This window comes from Bombina bombina, chromosome 1, assembly GCF_027579735.1.
Source record: "Bombina bombina isolate aBomBom1 chromosome 1, aBomBom1.pri, whole genome shotgun sequence".
Classification (NCBI taxonomy): Eukaryota; Metazoa; Chordata; class Amphibia; order Anura; family Bombinatoridae; genus Bombina; species Bombina bombina.
Window position 1 is genome coordinate 3,061,435 of NC_069499.1, and position 20,212 is coordinate 3,081,646.

The window sequence follows — 20,212 nt, forward strand, 5'->3', positions numbered from 1 at the left end:
GTATAAGTGCTAGTAGGTATGTGTGCTCATCTGTTACACTGAAGGTTAGCAGTGTGTAGTCAGGTGAGGGGTAGCCATGAGATGTGATATATAATACCAGGGAGGGTGGAATCTGTATTAGTACTAGCAGGTATGTGTGCTCATCTGTTACACTGAAGGTTAGCAGTGTGTAGTCAGGTAAGGGGAAGCCATGAGATGTGATATATAATACCAGGGAGGGTAGCATCTGTATTAGTGCTAGCAGGTATTGTGTGCTAATCTGTTACACTGAAGGTTAGCAGTGTGTAGTCAGATGTCAGATAAGGAGAAGCCATGAGATGTGAATCTGTATTAGTGCTAGCAGGTATGTGTGCTCATCTGTTACACTGAAGGTAAGCAGTGTGTAGTCAGATGTCAGGTAAGGGGAAGCCATGAGATGTGATATATAATACCAGGGAGGGTAGAATCTGTATTAGTGCTAGCAGGTATGTGTGCTCATCTGTTACACTGAAGGTTAGCAGTGTGTAGTCAGGTAAGGGGAAGCCATGATATGTGATATATAATACCAGGGAGGGTAGAATCTGTATTAGTGCTAGCAGGTATGTGTGCTCATCTGTTACACTGAAGGTTAGCAGTGTGTAGTCAGGTAAGGGGAAGTCATGAGATGTGATATATAATACCAGGGAGGGTATAATCTGTATTAGTGCTAGCAGGTATGTGTGCTCATCTGTTACACTAAAGGTTAGCAGTGTGTAGTCAGGTAAGGGGAAGTCATGAGATGTGATATATAATACCAGGGAGGGTAGAATATGTATTAGTGCTAGCAGGTATGTGTGCTCATCTGTTACACTGAAGGTTAGCAGTGTGTAGTCAGGTGTCAGGTAAGGGGAAGCCATGAGATGTGATATATAATACCAGGGAGGGTAGAATCTGTATTAGTGCTAGCAGGTATGTATGCTCATCTGTTACACTGAAGGATAGCAGTGTGTAGTCAGATGTCAGGTAAGGGGAAGCTATTAGATATATAATACCAGGGAGGGTATAATCTGTATTAGTGCTAGTAGGTATGTGTGCTCATCTGTTACACTGAAGGTTAGCAGTGTGTAGTCAGGTGTCAGGTAAGGGGGAAGCCATGAGATGTGATATATAATACCAGGGAGGGTAGAATCTGTATTAGTGCTAGCAGGTATGTGTGCTCATCTGTTACACTGAAGGTTAGCAGTGTGTAGTCAGGTGTCAGGTAAGGGGAAGCCATGAGATGTGATATATAATACCAGGGAGGGTAGAATCTGTATTAGTGCTAGCTGGTATGTATGCTCATCTGTTACACTGAAGGTTAGCAGTGTGTAGTCAGATGTCAGGTAAGGGGAAGCCATTAGATATATAATACCAGGGAGGGTATAATCTGTATTAGTGCTAGCAGGTATGTGTGCTCATCTGTTACACTGAAGGTTAGCAGTGTGTAGTCAGGTGTCAGGTAAGGGGAAGCCATGAGATGTGATATATAATACCAGGGAGGGTAGAATATGTATTAGTGCTAGCAGGTATGTGTGCTCATCTGTTACACTGAAGGATAGCAGTGTGTAGTCAGATGTCAGGTAAGGGGAAGCCATTAGATATATAATACCAGGGAGGGTATAATCTGTATTAGTGCTAGTAGGTATGTGTGCTCATCTGTTACACTGAAGGTTAGCAGTGTGTAGTCAGGTGAGGGGTAGCCATGAGATGTGATATATAATACCAGGGAGGGTGGAATCTGTATTAGTACTAGCAGGTATGTGTGCTCATCTGTTACACTGAAGGTTAGCAGTGTGTAGTCAGGTAAGAGGAAGCCATGAGATGTGATATATAATACCAGGGAGGGTAGAATCTGTATTAGTGCTAGCAGGTATGTGTGCTCATCTGTTACACTGAAGGTTAGTAGTGTGTAGTCAGGTGTCAGGTAAGGGGAAGCCATGAGATGTGATATATAATACCAGGGAGGGTAGAATATGTATTAGTGCTAGCAGGTATGTGTGCTCATCTGTTACACTGAAGGTTAGTAGTGTGTAGTCAAATGTCAGGTAAGGGGAAGCCATGAGTTATGTGATATATAATACCAGGGAGGGTAGAATCTGTATTAGTGCTAGCAGGTATGTGTGCTCATCTGTTACACTGAAGGTTAGTAGTGTGTAGTCAGGTGTCAGGTAAGGGGAAGCCATGAGATGTGATATATAATACCAGGGAGGGTAGAATATGTATTAGTGCTAGTAGGTATGTGTGCTCATCTGTTACACTGAAGGTTAGCAGTGTGTAGTCACGTGTCAGGTAAGGGGAAGCCATGAGATGTGATATATAATACCAGGGAGGGTAGAATCTGTATTAGTGCTAGTAGGTATGTGTGCTCATCTGTTACACTGAAGGTTAGCAGTGTGTAGTCAGGTAAGGGGAAGCCATGAGATGTGATATATAATACCAGGGAGGGTATAATCTGTATTAGTGCTAGCAGGTATGTGTGCTCATCTGTTACACTAAAGGTTAGCAGTGTGTAGTCAGGTAAGGGGAAGCCATGAGATGTGATATATAATACCAGGGAGGGTATAATCTATATTAGTGCTAGCAGGTATGTGTGCTCATCTGTTATACTGAAGGTTAGCAGTGTGTAGTCAGGTAAGGGGAAGCCATGAGATGTGATATATAATACCAGGGAGGGTATAATCTATATTAGTGCTAGCAGGTATGTGTGCTCATCTGTTATACTGAAGGTTAGCAGTGTGTAGTCAGGTGTCAGGTCAGGGGAAGCCATGAGATGTGGTATATAATACCAGGGAGGGTAGAATCTGTATTAGTGCTAGCAGGTATGTTTGCTCATCTGTTACACTGAAGGTTAGCAGTGTGTAGTCAGGTAAGGGGAAGCCATGAGATGAGATATATAATACCAGGGAGGGTATAATCTGTATTAGTGCTAGCAGGTATGTGTGCTCATCTGTTACACTGAAGGTTAGCAGTGTGTAGTCAGGTGTCAGGTAAGGGGAAGCCATGTGATGTGATATATAATACCAGGGAGGGTAGAATCTGCATTAGTGCTAGCAGGTATGTGTGCTCATCTGTTACACTGAAGGTTAACAGTATGTAGTCTGGTGTCAGGTAAGGGGAAGCCATGAGATGTGATATATAACAACGGGGAGGGTAGAATCTGTATTAGTGCTAGTAGGCATGTGTGCTCATCTGTTACATTGAAGGTTAGCAGTGTGTAGTCAGGTAAGGGGAAGCCATGAGATGTGATATATAATACCAGGGAGGGTAGAATCTGTATTAGTGCTAGCAGGTATGTGTGCTCATCTGTTACACTAAAGGTTAGCAGTGTATAGTCAGGTGTCAGGTAAGGAGAAGCCATGAGATGCGATATATAATGCCAGGGAGGGTAGAATCTGTATTAGTGCTAGCAGGTATGTGTGCTTATCTGTTACACTGAAGGTTAGCAGTGTATAGTCAGGTGTCAGGTAAGGGGAAGCCATGAGATGTGATATATAATACCAGGGAGGGTAGAATCTGTATTAGTGCTAGCAGGTATGTGTGCTCATCTGTTACACTGAAGGTTAGCAGTGTGTAGTCAGGTAAGGGGAAGCCATGAGTTATGTGATATATAATACCAGGGAGGGTAGAATCTGTATTAGTGCTAGCAGGTATGTGTGCTCATCTGTTACACTGAAGGTTAGCAGTGTGTAGTCAGGTAAGGGGAAGCCATGAGATGTGATATATAATACCAGGGAGGGTAGAATATGTATTAGTGCTAGCAGGTATGTGTGCTCATCTGTTACACTGAAGGTTAGCAGTGTGTAATCAGGTGTCAGGTAAGGGGAAGCCATGAGATGTGATATATAATACCAGGGGAGGTAGAATATGTATTAGTGCTAGCAGGTATGTGTGCTTATCTGTTACACTGAATGTTAGCAGTGTGTAGTCAGGTAAGGGGAAGCCATGAGATGTGATATATAATATCAGGGAGGGTAGAATCTGTATTAGTGCTATTAGGTATGTGTGTTCATCTGTTACACTGAAGGTTAGCAGTGTGTAGTCAGTTGTCAGGTAAGGGGAAGCCATGAGATGTGATATATAATACCAGGGAGGGTAGAATCTGTATTAGTGCTAGCAGGTATGTGTGCTCATCTGTTACACTGAAGGTTAGCAGTGTGTAGTCAGGTAAGGGGAAGCCATGAGATGTGATATATAATACCAGGGAGGGTAGAATATGTATTAGTGCTAGCAGGTATGTGTGCTCATCTGTTACACTGAATGTTAGCAGTGTGTAGTCAGGTGTCAGGTAAGGGGAAGCCATGAGATGTGATATATAATACCAGGGAGGGTAGAATCTGTATTAGTGCTAGCAGGTATGTGTGCTCATCTGTTACACTGAAGGTTAGCAGTGTGTAGTCAGGTAAGGGGAAGTCTCCGGAGTTCACTCATTTTTAGTTACATTTGAGTTACATAAATTATCCAAGTATCGGATGAGATATTTATTTGTAAAATCAGAATGTCTAAACGTGTTTTGGAAGACTCCCTTAAGTCCTGTAATATAAATGTTACAAATAGTACACAGAGCTTTCCGATTCCGGTTTATATGAGGTATTTGTAACATTTATATTACAGGACTTAAAGGATGAGATGAACTCAAATGAACTCCAGGGACTTTCTAAAATAAGGGGCAGTCTCCTAAAAGGACTGACAGAGTTTACCAATACTAGAGGACTGATAGCGTTATTATTATTATTATCGGTTATTTGTAGAGCACCAACAGATTCCGCAACGCTATAATCAAAAGGAAGTAGAACAAAACAATTAAAGGGATCAGATGGGTAGAGGGCCCTGCCAAGAGTTGCACTGTTGTAATCCACTCTTAAGAAGGTGATCTACAAACAGCTGGACTCTTAGGCTTACATGCTAAAGGGGTTCTGGGGATAGCAATGGAGGAGTGGAACTGGTATAAAGTAAGGTTAGCATATGTTGCATGCATCCTTGAACAGTAGAGTCTTTAGGGAGCGCTTGAAGCTTTCAAAACTAGGGGAGAGTCTTGTGGGGCGAGGCAGAGAGTTCCACAAGTTGGAAGCCAATCTGGAGAAGTCCTGTAAACGGGAGGGCGATGAGGTAACCAGAGAGGAGGAGAGTAGGAGGTCATGAGCAGAGCGAAGGGGACGAGAGAGAGAGTATCTGGAGACAAGGTCTGAGATATAGGGGGGAGCAGTGCAGTTGAGGGCTTTGTATGTCAGAGTGAGAATTTTGTGTTTGATCCTAGAGGCAAGAGGAAGCCAGTGAAGGGATTGGCAGAGAGGAGCAGCAGATGAAGAGCGACGTGTAAGGAAGATGAGTCTGGCAGAGGCATTCATTATGGATTGTAAGGGAGCTAGGCGGCAGCTAGGGAGACCAGAGAGGACAGAGTTGCAGTAATCAAGGCGGGAAAGAATGAGAGAGTGGATTAAAATCTTAGTTGTATCTTGTGTAAGGAAGTGTCTAATTTTGGAGATGTTTTTAAGGTGGAAGCGGCAGGCTTTAGCCAAGGACTGAATGTGAGGAGTGAAGGAAAGATCTGAGTCAAATGTGACCCCGAGACATCGGGCATGCGGGGTAGGGGTAATGATGGAGTTGTCGACAGTTATAGAGATATTGGGGGTGGAGATTTTGGTAGAAGGGGGGAAAATGAGGAGCTCAGTTTTGGACAGATTTAGCTTGATGTAGTGGGAGGACCTCCAGGAAGATATGTGAGAAAGACAGTGACACGGGTTAGCAAGGAAGGAGATAGGTCTGATGCAGAGAAGTAGATTTGGGTGTCGTCGGCATACAAATGATATTGGAAACCGTGGGAATTAGGGAGCCTAGTGATGACGTATAGATTGAGAAGAGAAGGGGACCGAGGACAGAGCCTTGCGGTACTCCGACAGAAAGTGGTGACGGGGCAGAGGAGGCCCCAGAGAAGGCAACACTGAAGGTACGGTTTGATAGGTAAGAATTGAGCCACGAAAGGGCTGTGTCACAGATGCCGAAGGATTGGAGGGTTTGGAGCAAAAGAGGGTGGTCGACAGTGTCAAAGGCTGCGGACAGATCAAGGAGGATAAGCAGAGAGAAGTGGCCTTTTGATTTTGCTGTAAGTAGGTCGTTGGTGACCTTAACAATAGCTGTCTCTGTGGAGTGATAGGGATGAAATCCAGATTGCAGCAGGTCAAGAAGGGAGTTTAACGTAAGGAAATGGGATAGGCGTGCATATACTAGTTTTTCGAGAAGCTTTGAAGCAAGAGGGAGGAGGGAAATAGGGCGGTAGTTGGATGGGGAGGTAGGATCAAGGGAAGGTTTTTTGAGGATAGGTGTGACCAGTGCATGTTTCATCGATGAGGGAAATGTACCAGTGCTGAGGGAGAGGTTGAAAATGTGTGTTAGTATAGGGGTAAGAGTAGCAGAGAGGGAGGGGAGTAGCTGTGAGGGGATAGGGTCAAGGGGACAGGTAGTGAGGTGAGAGCACAGTATAAGTGCCAAAACTTCTTCCTCAGTAACAGGGGAGAATGAACTAAGTTTCAGGTTATGAGGGTTGTGGTTGAATGAGAGTATTTGAGGGGGGGAGAGAATGGAATTATGTTGAGAGCTGATTTCATGTCTGATGGAGTCAATTTTGTTAATGAAGTGACTGGCACAGTCTTGAGCTGACAGAGAAGTGGTATTAGGAAGTGGGGGAGGGTGGAGGAGAGTATTGAAAGTGAAGAATAGACGTTTTGGGTTAGAAGAAAGATTAGAGATTAGAGTAGAGAAGTAGTGTTGCTTGTGGAGATTTGTTAATAATACATGTTCCTAAGTAACAAACAAAATCCAAATATATATTGTGCAAATGTCATGACACTCCCATCCCTCTCTTGTGTTGTCAAAGCCTGTTCCTAACTCTGTGTTTGTGCTCACAGACTTTCTAAACACACACAACGGACAATAGAATTATGTAGCTTTATTTTACATAGTTACATATAAATGAGAGAAAATCTTATTGTGATGAAGTCTGTACACTATTTACATCCGCATGTGAACTGCTAAATACTGAGAGGACTATAATGTTCCATGTCTGTTCTGAACTGTTGGGTTTGTCTAAAAAAACATAATCTGGTTTTCTATAGAAATAAAATATAGAACATCAGGTTTTCTGCCCAGCACAGAACAAAGAGCACTGTGGTTCCCTTGCTACTCTATACAAGCACTGTGGGATATAGAGTTCTTGTACACCTGACAAGGACCTGCTCAGGCATCTGTGTCCTCAGATTGGCTCCTGTCTGTTTTCTCTTGATTCTGCTCCTTCACAGGGGTCTCACAGTTTGTGCTCCTGAGAACCTTAGCACTGTGCTCCAGAGCTCGTGCACGTAGGGCCGCAATGCTGTTTTCTCTCAATTCCTCTTCTGTTATGGGTGCAGACAACTCGCTCTCCCTCCTGCCGGTGGCTTCTGGCTGGCTGGAAACTGTTGTTGCCTCTGGTCCATGACTTCCTCCATCTGTTGATGCCTCCAAAGACTTTTTGTGCATCCCTGTAAAGAATTGTTGGTATTCGGGTTTAGAAAATCGTCTGGTCATTGAGCCATCTTGAACTGAAAACAGCAAAGATAGAAAGAGAGACACACTGAAGTTGATGCAGTAAAGTTGCAGGTGATTGAACAAGATAAAAAAAATTTGATAACCATGAACGCAGGAAATGAACAAAATAAAATAAAAATGTCACTGTAGAGAATCATACAACCTGAACTAAAGTCAGTCGGACACGTGAAAAAATAAATGGAGTAATGAACTGAAGTTACACCAATATAAATACAAATGAGAGAGATTCTGACAAATGCATATAGATGAGACAGATACGTACTGATGAGAGATACTGCACTAGTGAGATAGACAGATACGTACAGATGAGAGATAATGCGCTAGTGAGATAGACAGATACGTACTGATGAGAGATACTGCACTAGAGAGATAGACAGATAGGTACTGATGAGATACTGCACTAGTGAGATAGATACGTACTGATGAGATACTGCACTAGTGAGATAGACAGATACGTACTGATGAGATACTGCACTAGTGAGATAGACAGATACGTACTGATGAGAGATACTGCACTAGTGAGATAGACAGATACGTACTGATGAGAGATACTGCACTAGTGAGATAGACAGATACGTACTGATGAGATACTGCACTAGTGAGATAGACAGATACGTACTGATGAGATACTGCACTAGTGAGATAGACAGATACGTACTGATGAGAGATACTGCACTAGTGAGATAGACAGATACGTACTGATGAGAGATACTGCACTAGTGAGATAGACAGATACGTACTGATGAGATACTGCACTAGTGAGATAGACAGATACGTACTGATGAGAGATACTGCACTAGTGAGATAGATAGATACGTACTGATGAGATACTTCACTAGTGAGATAGACAGATACGTACTGATGAGATACTGCACTAGTGAGATAGACAGATACGTACTGATGAGAGATACTGCACTAGTGAGATAGACAGATACGTACTGATGAGAGATACTGCACCAGTGAGATAGACAGATACGTACTGATGAGATACTGCACTAGTGAGATAGACAGATACGTACTGATGAGAGATACTGCACTAGTGAGATAGACAGATACGTACTGATGAGAGATACTGCACTAGTGAGATAGACAGATACGTACTGATGAGATACTGCACTAGTGAGATAGACAGATACGTACTGATGAGAGATACTGCACTAGTGAGATAGACAGATACGTACTGATGAGAGATACTGCACTAGTGAGATAGACAGATACGTACTGATGAGATACTGCACTAGTGAGATAGACAGATACGTACTGATGAGATACTGCACTAGTGAGATAGACAGATACGTACTGATGAGATACTGCACTAGTGAGATAGACAGATACGTACTGATGAGAGATACTGCACCAGTGAGATAGACAGATACGTACTGATGAGATACTGCACCAGTGAGATAGACAGATACGTACTGATGAGAGATACTGCACTAGTGAGATAGACAGATACGTACTGATGAGAGATACTGCACTAGTGAGATAGACAGATACGTACTGATGAGATACTGCACTAGTGAGATAGACAGATACGTACTGATGAGAGATACTGCACTAGTGAGATAGACAGATACGTACTGATGAGAGATACTGCACCAGTGAGATAGACAGATACGTACTGATGAGAGATACTGCACCAGTGAGATAGACAGATACGTACTGATGAGAGATACTGCACCAGTGAGATAGACAGATACGTACTGATGAGAGATACTGCACCAGTGAGATAGACAGATACGTACTGATGAGAGATACTGCACCAGTGAGATAGACAGATACGTACTGATGAGAGATACTGCACTAGTGAGATAGACAGATACGTACTGATGAGATACTGCACTAGTGAGATAGACAGATACGTACTGATGAGAGATACTGCACCAGTGAGATAGACAGATACGTACTGATGAGAGATACTGCACCAGTGAGATAGACAGATACGTACTGATGAGAGATACTGCACCAGTGAGATAGACAGATACGTACTGATGAGAGATACTGCACCAGTGAGATAGACAGATACGTACTGATGAGAGATACTGCACCAGTGAGATAGACAGATACGTACTGATGAGAGATACTGCACCAGTGAGATAGACAGATACGTACTGATGAGAGATACTGCACTAGTGAGATAGACAGATACGTACTGATGAGAGATACTGCACTAGTGAGATAGACAGATACGTACTGATGAGAGATACTGCACTAGTGAGATAGACAGATACGTACTGATGAGAGATACTGCACTAGTGAGATAGACAGATACGTACTGATGAGAGATACTGCACTAGTGAGATAGACAGATACGTACTGATGAGAGATACTGCACTAGTGAGATAGACAGATACGTACTGATGAGAGATACTGCACCAGTGAGATAGACAGATACGTACTGATGAGAGATACTGCACCAGTGAGATAGACAGATACGTACTGATGAGAGATACTGCACCAGTGAGATAGACAGATACGTACTGATGAGAGATACTGCACTAGAGAGATAGACAGATACGTACTGATGAGAGATACTGCACTAGTGAGATAGATAGATACTGATGAGAGATACTGCACTAGTGAGATAGACAGATACGTACTGATGAGAGATACTGCACTAGTGAGATAGACAGATACGTACTGATGAGATACTGCACTAGTGAGATAGATAGATACGTACTGATGAGAGATACTGCACTAGTGAGATAGACAGATACGTACTGATGAGATACTGCACTAGTGAGACAGACAGATACGTACTGATGAGAGATACTGCACTAGAGAGATAGACAGATACGTACTGATGAGAGATACTGCACTAGTGAGATAGATAGATACGTACTGATGAGAGATACTGCACTAGTGAGATAGACAGATACGTACTGATGAGATACTGCACTAGTGAGACAGACAGATACGTACTGATGAGAGATACTGCACTAGAGAGATAGACAGATACGTACTGATGAGAGATACTGCACTAGTGAGATAGATAGATACTGATGAGAGATACTGCACTAGTGAGATAGACAGATACGTACTGATGAGAGATACTGCACTAGTGAGATAGACAGATACGTACTGATGAGATACTGCACTAGTGAGATAGATAGATACGTACTGATGAGAGATACTGCACTAGTGAGATAGACAGATACGTACTGATGAGATACTGCACTAGTGAGACAGACAGATACGTACTGATGAGAGATACTGCACTAGAGAGATAGACAGATACGTACTGATGAGAGATACTGCACTAGTGAGATAGATAGATACGTACTGATGAGAGATACTGCACTAGTGAGATAGACAGATACGTACTGATGAGATACTGCACTAGTGAGACAGACAGATACGTACTGATGAGAGATACTGCACTAGAGAGATAGACAGATACGTACTGATGAGATACTGCACTAGTGAGATAGACAGATACGTACTGATGAGAGATACTGCACTAGTGAGATAGACAGATACGTACTGATGAGAGATACTGCACTAGTGAGATAGACAGATACGTACTGATGAGAGATACTGCACTAGTGAGATAGACAGATACGTACTGATGAGAGATACTGCACTAGTGAGATAGACAGATACGTACTGATGAGAGATACTGCACTAGTGAGATAGACAGATACGTACTGATGAGAGATACTGCACTAGTGAGATAGACAGATACGTACTGATGAGATACTGCACTAGTGAGACAGACAGATACGTACTGATGAGAGATACTGCACTAGAGAGATAGACAGATACGTACTGATGAGAGATACTGCACTAGTGAGATAGACAGATACGTACTGATGAGAGATACTGCACTAGTGAGATAGACAGATACGTACTGATGAGAGATACTGCACTAGTGAGATAGACAGATACGTACTGATGAGATACTGCACTAGTGAGATAGACAGATACGTACTGATGAGATACTGCACTAGTGAGATAGACAGATATGTACTGATGAGATACTGCACTAGTGAGATAGACAGATACGTACTGATGAGAGATACTGCACTAGTGAGATAGACAGATACGTACTGATGAGATACTGCACTAGTGAGATAGACAGATACGTACTGATGAGAGATACTGCACTAGTGAGATAGACAGATACGTACTGATGAGATACTGCACTAGTGAGATAGACAGATACGTACTGATGAGAGATACTGCACTAGTGAGATAGACAGATACGTACTGATGAGAGATACTGCACTAGTGAGATAGACAGATACGTACTGATGAGAGATACTGCACTAGTGAGATAGACAGATACGTACTGATGAGAGATACTGCACTAGTGAGATAGACAGATACGTACTGATGAGAGATACTGCACTAGTGAGATAGACAGATACGTACTGATGAGAGATACTGCACCAGTGAGATAGACAGATACGTACTGATGAGAGATACTGCACCAGTGAGATAGACAGATACGTACTGATGAGAGATACTGCACTAGTGAGATAGACAGATACGTACTGATGAGAGATACTGCACTAGTGAGATAGACAGATACTGATGAGAGATACTGCACTAGTGAGATAGACAGATACGTACTGATGAGATACTGCACCAGTGAGATAGACAGATACGTACTGATGAGATACTGCACTAGTGAGATAGACAGATACGTACTGATGAGAGATACTGCACCAGTGAGATAGACAGATACGTACTGATGAGAGATACTGCACTAGTGAGATAGACAGATACGTACTGATGAGAGATACTGCACTAGTGAGATAGACAGATACGTACTGATGAGATACTGCACTAGTGAGATAGACAGATACGTACTGATGAGAGATACTGCACTAGTGAGATAGACAGATACGTACTGATGAGAGATACTGCACTAGTGAGATAGACAGATACGTACTGATGAGAGATACTGCACTAGTGAGATAGACAGATACGTACTGATGAGAGATACTGCACTAGTGAGATAGACAGATACGTACTGATGAGAGATACTGCACTAGTGAGATAGACAGATACGTACTGATGAGAGATACTGCACTAGTGAGATAGACAGATACGTACTGATGAGATACTGCACTAGTGAGATAGACAGATACGTACTGATGAGAGATACTGCACTAGTGAGATAGACAGATACGTACTGATGAGAGATACTGCACTAGTGAGATAGACAGATACGTACTGATGAGAGATACTGCACTAGTGAGATAGACAGATACGTACTGATGAGAGATACTGCACTAGTGAGATAGACAGATACGTACTGATGAGATACTGCACTAGTGAGATAGACAGATACGTACTGATGAGAGATACTGCACTAGTGAGATAGACAGATACGTACTGATGAGAGATACTGCACTAGTGAGATAGATAGATACTGATGAGAGATACTGCACTAGTGAGATAGACAGATACGTACTGATGAGAGATACTGCACTAGTGAGATAGACAGATACGTACTGATGAGATACTGCACTAGTGAGATAGATAGATACGTACTGATGAGAGATACTGCACTAGTGAGATAGACAGATACGTACTGATGAGATACTGCACTAGTGAGACAGACAGATACGTACTGATGAGAGATACTGCACTAGAGAGATAGACAGATACGTACTGATGAGAGATACTGCACTAGTGAGATAGATAGATACGTACTGATGAGAGATACTGCACTAGTGAGATAGACAGATACGTACTGATGAGATACTGCACTAGTGAGACAGACAGATACGTACTGATGAGAGATACTGCACTAGAGAGATAGACAGATACGTACTGATGAGATACTGCACTAGTGAGATAGACAGATACGTACTGATGAGAGATACTGCACTAGTGAGATAGACAGATACGTACTGATGAGATACTGCACTAGTGAGACAGACAGATACGTACTGATGAGAGATACTGCACTAGAGAGATAGACAGATACGTACTGATGAGAGATACTGCACTAGTGAGATAGACAGATACGTACTGATGAGAGATACTGCACTAGTGAGATAGACAGATACGTACTGATGAGATACTGCACTAGTGAGATAGACAGATACGTACTGATGAGATACTGCACTAGTGAGATAGACAGATACGTACTGATGAGAGATACTGCACTAGTGAGATAGACAGATACGTACTGATGAGATACTGCACTAGTGAGATAGACAGATACGTACAGATGAGAGATACTGCACTAGTGAGATAGACAGATACGTACTGATGAGATACTGCACTAGTGAGATAGACAGATACGTACTGATGAGAGATACTGCACTAGTGAGATAGACATATGCTCTCCTGTACTAAGTAACACCTGTCTCGTTCGGTACTAGTGTCCTTCAGCTCCCCTGTATCAAGTAACACCTGCCTATCTCGGTACGAGTGCCCTCCAACTACCCTGTACCAAATAACTGCATAGCTTGGTACGAGTACTAACCAGCTCCCCTGTACCAAGCAACACCTGCCTCGCTTGTTCCGAGTGTCCTCCAGCTCCCCTATACCAAGTAAGACATGCCGCACTCTGTACAAGTGCCCTCCAGCTTCTCTGTACCAAGTAACACCTGCCTCGCTCAGAACGAGTGCCCTCCAGCTCCCCGGTACCAAGTAACACCTTCCTTGATCAGTACGAGTGCCCTCCAACTCCCTTATACCAAATAACACCTGCCTGGCTTGGTCTGAGTGTCCTCCAGTTCCCCTATACCCAGTAACACCTGCCTCGCTTGGTCCGAGTGTCCTCCAGCTTCCCTATACCCAGTAACACCTGCCTCGCTTGGTCCGAGTGTCCTCCAGCTTCCCTATACCAAGTAAGACCTGCCCCGCTCGGTACGAGTGTCCTCCAGCTTCCCTATACCAAGTAACACCTTCCTTGATCAGTACGAGTGCCCTCCAGCTCCCCCTGTACCAAGTAACACCTGCCTCTCTTGGTCCGAGTGTCCTCCAGCTCCCCTATACCAAGTAACACCTGCCTCTCTTGGTACGAGTGTCCTCCAGCTCCCCTATACCAATTAACACCTGCTTCTCTTGATACGAGTGTCCTCCAGCTCCAAGTAACACCTGCCTCACTTGGTCCGAGTGTCCTCCAACTCCCCTGTATCAAGTAACACCTGCCTTGCTTGGTCCGAGTGTCCTCCAGCTCCCCTGTACCAAGTAACACCTGCCTCTCTTGGTACAAGTGTCCTCCAGCTCCCCTATACAGAGTAACACCTTCCTTGATCAGTACGAGTGCCCTCCAGCTCCCCTGTACCAAGTAACACCTGCCTCGCTTGGTCCGAGTGTCCTCCAGCTCCCCTGTACCAAGTAACACCTGCCTCGCTTGGCCCGAGTGTCCTCCAGCTCCCCTGTACCAAGTAACACCTGCCTCGCTTGGTCCGAGTGTCCTCCAGCTCCCCTGTACCAAGTAACACCTGCCTCGCTTGGTCCGAGTGTCCTCCAGCTCCCCTGTACCAAGTAACACCTGCCTCTCTTGGTCCGAGTGTCCTCCAGCTCCCCTATACCAAGTAACACCTGTCTCTCTTGGTACAAGTGTCCTCCAGCTCCCCTCTACCAAGTAACACCTGCCTCTCTTGGTACGAGTGTCCTCCAGCTACCCTATACCAAGTAACACCTTCCTTGATCAGTACGAGTGCCCTCCAGCTCCCCTGTACCAAGTAACACCTGCCTCGCTTGGTCCAAGTGTCCTCCAGCTCCCCTGTACCAAGTAACACCTTCCTTGATCAGTACGAGTGCCCTCCAGCTCCCCTGTACCAAGTAATACCTGCCTCACTTGGTCCGAGTGTCCTCCAGTTCCCCTGTACCAAGTAACACCTGCCTTGCTTGGTCCGAGTGTCCTCCAGCTCCCCTGTACCAAATAACACCTGCCTCGCTTGGTCCGAGTGCCCTCCAGCTCCCCTGTACCAAGTAACACCTGCCTCGCTTGGTCCGAGTGTCCTCCAGCTCCCCTGTACCAAGTAAGACATGCCTCACTCTGTACAAGTGCCCTCCAGCTTCCCTATATCAAGTAAGACCTGCCTCTCTTGGTCCGAGTGTCCTCCAGGTCCCCTGTACCAAGTAACACCTGCCTCGCTTGGTCCGAGTGTCCTCCAGCTTCCCTATACCAAGTAAGACCTGCCTCTCTTGGTTAGAGTGTCCTCCAGGTCCCCTGTACCAAGTAACACCTGTCTCGCTTGGTCCGAGTGCCCTCCAGCTCCCCTGTACCAAGTAACACCTGCCTCGCTTGGTCCGAGTGTCCTCCAGCTCCCCTGTACCAAGTAAGACATGCCTCACTCTGTACAAGTGCCCTCCAGCTTCCCTATATCAAGTAAGACATGCCTCACTCTGTACAAGTGCCCTCCAGCTTCCCTATATCAAGTAACACCTGCCTCTCTTGGTCCAAGTGCCCTCCAGCTCCCCTGTACCAAGTAAGACATGCCTCACTCTGTACAAGTGCCCTCCAGCTTCCCTATATCAAGTAAGACATGCCTCACTCTGTACAAGTGCCCTCCAGCTTCCCTATATCAAGTAACACCTGCCTCTCTTGGTCCAAGTGCCCTCCAGCTCCCCTGTACCAAGTAACACCTGCCTCGCTTGGTCCGAGTGTCCTCCAGCTCCCCTGTACCAAGTAAGACATGCCTCACTCTGTACAAGTGCCCTCCAGCTTCCCTATATCAAGTAAGACCTGCCTCTCTTGGTCCGAGTGTCCTCCAGGTCCCCTGTACCAAGTAATACCTGCCTCGCTTGGTCCGAGTGTCCTCCAGCTTCCCTATACCAAGTAAGACCTGCCTCTCTTGGTCTGAGTGTCCTCCAGGTCCTTTGTACCAAGTAACACCTGCCTCGCTTGGTCCGAGTGCCCTCCAGCTCCCCTGTACCAAGTAATACCTGCCTCGCTTGGTCCGAGTGTCCTCCAGCTTCCCTATACCAAGTAAGACCTACCTCTCTTGGTCTGAGTGTCCTCCAGGTCCTTTGTACCAAGTAACACCTGCCTCGCTTGGTCCGAGTGCCCTCCAGCTCCCCTGTACCAAGTAATACCTGCCTCGCTTGGTCCGAGTGTCCTCCAGCTTCCCTATACCAAGTAAGACCTGCCTCTCTTGGTCTGAGTGTCCTCCAGGTCCTTTGTACCAAGTAACACCTGCCTCGCTTGGTCCGAGTGCCCTCCAGCTCCCCTGTACCAAGTAATACCTGCCTCGCTTGGTCCGAGTGTCCTCCAGCTTCCCTATACCAAGTAAGACCTGCCTCTCTTGGTCCGAGTGTCCTCCAGGTCCCCTGTACCAAGTAACACCTGCCTCGCTTGGTCCGAGTGCCCTCCAGCTCCCCTGTACCAAGTAATACCTGCGTCGCTTGGTCCGAGTGTCCTCCAGCTTCCCTATACCAAGTAAGACCTGCCTCTCTTGGTCCGAGTGTCCTCCAGGTCCCCTGTACCAAGTAACACCTGCCTTTTTTGGTACGAGTGCCCTCCAGTTTCTTAGAAAGTACTGCCAGCGGCTATTAACCTCTCTTACATCACTACCGCCCAGTCCACACACAGCGTAACCTTTAACTGCTGTAAACTGTTCCTAGATGGGCAACCACTATTTTAATATAGCCAGATCTGCCGGTAATAACAGGGGTGCTACTATTTAATAATGAAAAAAAACTAACAAACAAAAAGCCACCAATTATTTTTCTCGATTAGTGCTAGTACTTTATATATAAACAAAAGCGAGATCACCCACTGACCATCCTCAGTAAATAAATAACAGTGATTCCATTGTTGTTATTAATACAGAAATCACAGCCTCACCAAGCAGCCAAGGTGCACAGGACTCCATAATGCCGTCCTTGGCAGACTTCAGAATGGATTCTGGGAGTGGTATGGAATGCCGGACCATGGCACCGTAAAGACCGTATTCAGCCATCACACTGCTCCGACCCCAGCACTTCTCACGCTTCCTCCATTTGGCTCGTCTGTTCTGGAACCAAACCTACAATGACAATTAAATCACACAGCATATTGTCATGGAATTATTTACTTGTGGCAATGACAGTCATTAATATCTAAAAGTTCTGAGCTTATAAAGAAAACTATTAACATTCCAAAGTTATCATCCCCTGTAGAGTGTCAGCTCTCATGATCAAACACTACAGCTGTTATGTATATAGACCTTAAAGGGAAAGGCAACCATAGCGTTTTAGAAACGCTAGCGTTGACTGTTGAAACAAATAAAGGTCACTTTCATTCAGGAAGTATAAGATAAGTATAAGATACTTCATGCAGAAAGTGCCTTTGTTTGCTTCAACCATTCGCCATTCTTAGCTGCTACAGCAGCCCACGGCCAAAAATATTTTTTTGCTAAGAGATGACGTTTTCACCTCTTAGCCAATAGCCGTGCGGTAAATCTGAAAACGTCATCTCTTAGCAAAATATTTTTTTGCCATGGGCTGCTGTAGCAGCTAAGAATGGCGAATGGTTGAAGCAAACAAAGGCATTTTCTGCATGAAGTATCATATACTTATCTTATACTTCCTGAATGAAAGTGACCTTTATTTGTTTCAACAGTCAACCCTAGCGTTTCTAAAATTCTATGGTTGCCTTTCACTTTAAATGCTGCTTCATCATCCCCTGCCATCAGAGGTGCTATCCCCAGCATTCCCTGCAAGCAGAGGTGTTATCCCCAGCATTCCCTGCAAGCAGAGGTGCTATCCCCAGCATTCCCTGCAAGCAGAGGTGCTATCCCCAGCATTCCCTGCAAGCAGAGGTGTTATCCCCAGCATTCCCTGCAAGCAGAGGTGCTATCCCCAGCATTCCCTGCAAGCAGAGGTGCTATCCCCAGCATTCCCTGCAAGCAGAGGTGTTATCCCCAGCATTCCCTGCAAGCAGAGGTGGTATCCCCAGCATTCCCTGCAAGCAGAGGTGCTATCCCCAGCATTCCCTGCAAGCAGAAGTTTTATCCCCAGCATTCCCTGCAAGCAGAGGTGCTATCCCCAGCATTCCCTGCAAGCAGAGGTGCTATCCCCAGCATTCCCTGCAAGCAGAGGTGCTATCCCCAGCATTCCCTGCAAACAGAGGTGCTATCCCCAGCATTCCCTGCAAGCAGAGGTGCTATCCCCAGCATTCCCTGAAAGCAGAGGTGCTATCCCCAGCATTCCCTGCAAGCAGAGGTGCTATCCCCAGCATTCCCTGCAAGCAGAGGTGCTATCCCCAGCATTCCCTGCAAGCAGAGGTGCTATCCCCAGCATTCCCTGCAAGCAGAGGTGCTATCCCCAGCATTCCCTGCAAGCAGAGGTGCTATCCCCAGCATTCCCTGCAAGCAGAGATGTTACCCCCAGCATTCCCTGCAAGCAGAGGTTTTATCCCCAGCATTCCCTGCAAGCAGAGGTGTTATCCCCAGCATTCCCTGCAATCAGAGGTGCTATCCCCAGCATTCCCTGCAAGCAGAGGTGCTATCCCCAGCATTCCCTGCAAGCAGAGATGTTACCCCCAGCATTCCCTGCAAGCAGAGATGTTACCCCCAGCATTCCCTGCAAGCAGAGGTTTTACCCCCAGCATTCCCTGCAAGCAGAGGTGCTATCCCCAGCATTCCCTGCAAGCAGAGATGTTACCCCCAGCATTCCCTGCAAGCAGAGGTGCTATCCCCAGCATTCCCTGCAAGCAGAGGTGCTATCCCCAGCATTCACTGCAAGCAGAGATGTTACCCCCAGCATTCCCTGCAAGCAGCGGTGCTATCCCCAGCATTCCCTGCAAGCAGACATGTTACCCCCAGCATTCCCTGCAAGCAGAGGTGTTATCCCCAGCATTCCCTGCAAGCAGAGGTGTTATCCCCAGCATTCCCTGCAAGCAGAGGTGTTATCCCCAGCATTCCCTGCAAGCAGAGGTGTTATCCCCAGCATTCCCTGCAAGCAGAGGTGCTATCCCCAGCATTCCCTGCAAGCAGAGGTGTTATCCCCAGCATTCCCTGCAAGCAGAGGTGTTATCCCCAGCATTCCCTACAAGCAGAGGTGCTATCCCCAGCATTCCCTGCAAGCAGAGGTTTTATCCCCAGCATTCCCTGCAAGCAAAGGTGTTATCCCCAGCATTCCCTGCAAGCAGAGGTGTTATCCCCAGCATTCCCTGCAAGCAGAGGTGTTATCCCCAGCATTCCCTGCAAGCAGAGGTGTTATCCCCAGCATTCCCTGCAAGCAGAGGTGCTATCCCCAGCATTCCCTGCAAGCAGAGGTGTTATCCCCAGCATTCCCTGCAAGCAGAGGTGTTATCCCCAGCATTCCCTACAAGCAGAGGTGCTATCCCCAGCATTCACTGCAAGCAGAGGTTTTATCCCCAGCATTCCCTGCAAGCAGAGGTGTTATCCCCAGCATTCCCTGCAAGCAGAGGTGTTATCCCCAGCATTCCCTGCAAGCAGAGGTGTTATCCCCAGCATTCCCTGCAAGCAGAGGTGTTATCCCCAGCATTCCCTGCAAGCAGAGGTGTTATCCCCAGCATTCCCTGCAAGCAGAGGTGCTATCCCCAGCATTCCCTGCAAGCAGAGGTGTTATCCCCAGCATTCCCTGCAAGCAGAGGTGTTATCCCCAGCATTCCCTACAAGCAGAGGTGCTATCCCCAGCATTCCCTGCAAGCAGAGGTTTTATCCCCAGCATTCCCTGCAAGCAGAGGTGTTATCCCCAGCATTCCCTGCAAGCA

The 20,212-nt window shown here is 45.7% G+C and overlaps 1 protein-coding gene across 1 annotated transcript; it reads right to left on the minus strand.

Moving 5' to 3' along the window:
- Positions 1-7,227: 7,227 nt before the first annotated feature.
- On the minus strand, positions 7,228-17,720 carry VSX2 (visual system homeobox 2). The gene is made up of 3 exons (XM_053696977.1): positions 17,700-17,720; positions 17,339-17,519; positions 7,228-7,568 (listed from the first exon to the last, which is right to left on the minus strand). The coding sequence occupies exons 1-3, from the start codon at positions 17,718-17,720 to the stop codon at positions 7,228-7,230; spliced, it is 543 nt and encodes a 180-aa protein (XP_053552952.1).
- Between the last annotated feature and the right edge of the window lie 2,492 nt (positions 17,721-20,212).

Coding starts and splice junctions, on each gene's coding strand:
- VSX2 (XM_053696977.1), bottom strand. CDS start 17,720: ATGGTTGCCTTTCCCTTTAAG. Junction 17,520..17,699: donor TGGTTGCCTTTCCCTTTAAG/GTCTATATACAT, acceptor TTGTCATTGTAG/GTTTGGTTCCAGAACAGACG. Junction 7,569..17,338: donor CTGTGCACCTTGGCTGCTTG/GTGAGGCTGTGA, acceptor TGCTGTTTTCAG/TTCAAGATGGCTCAATGACC.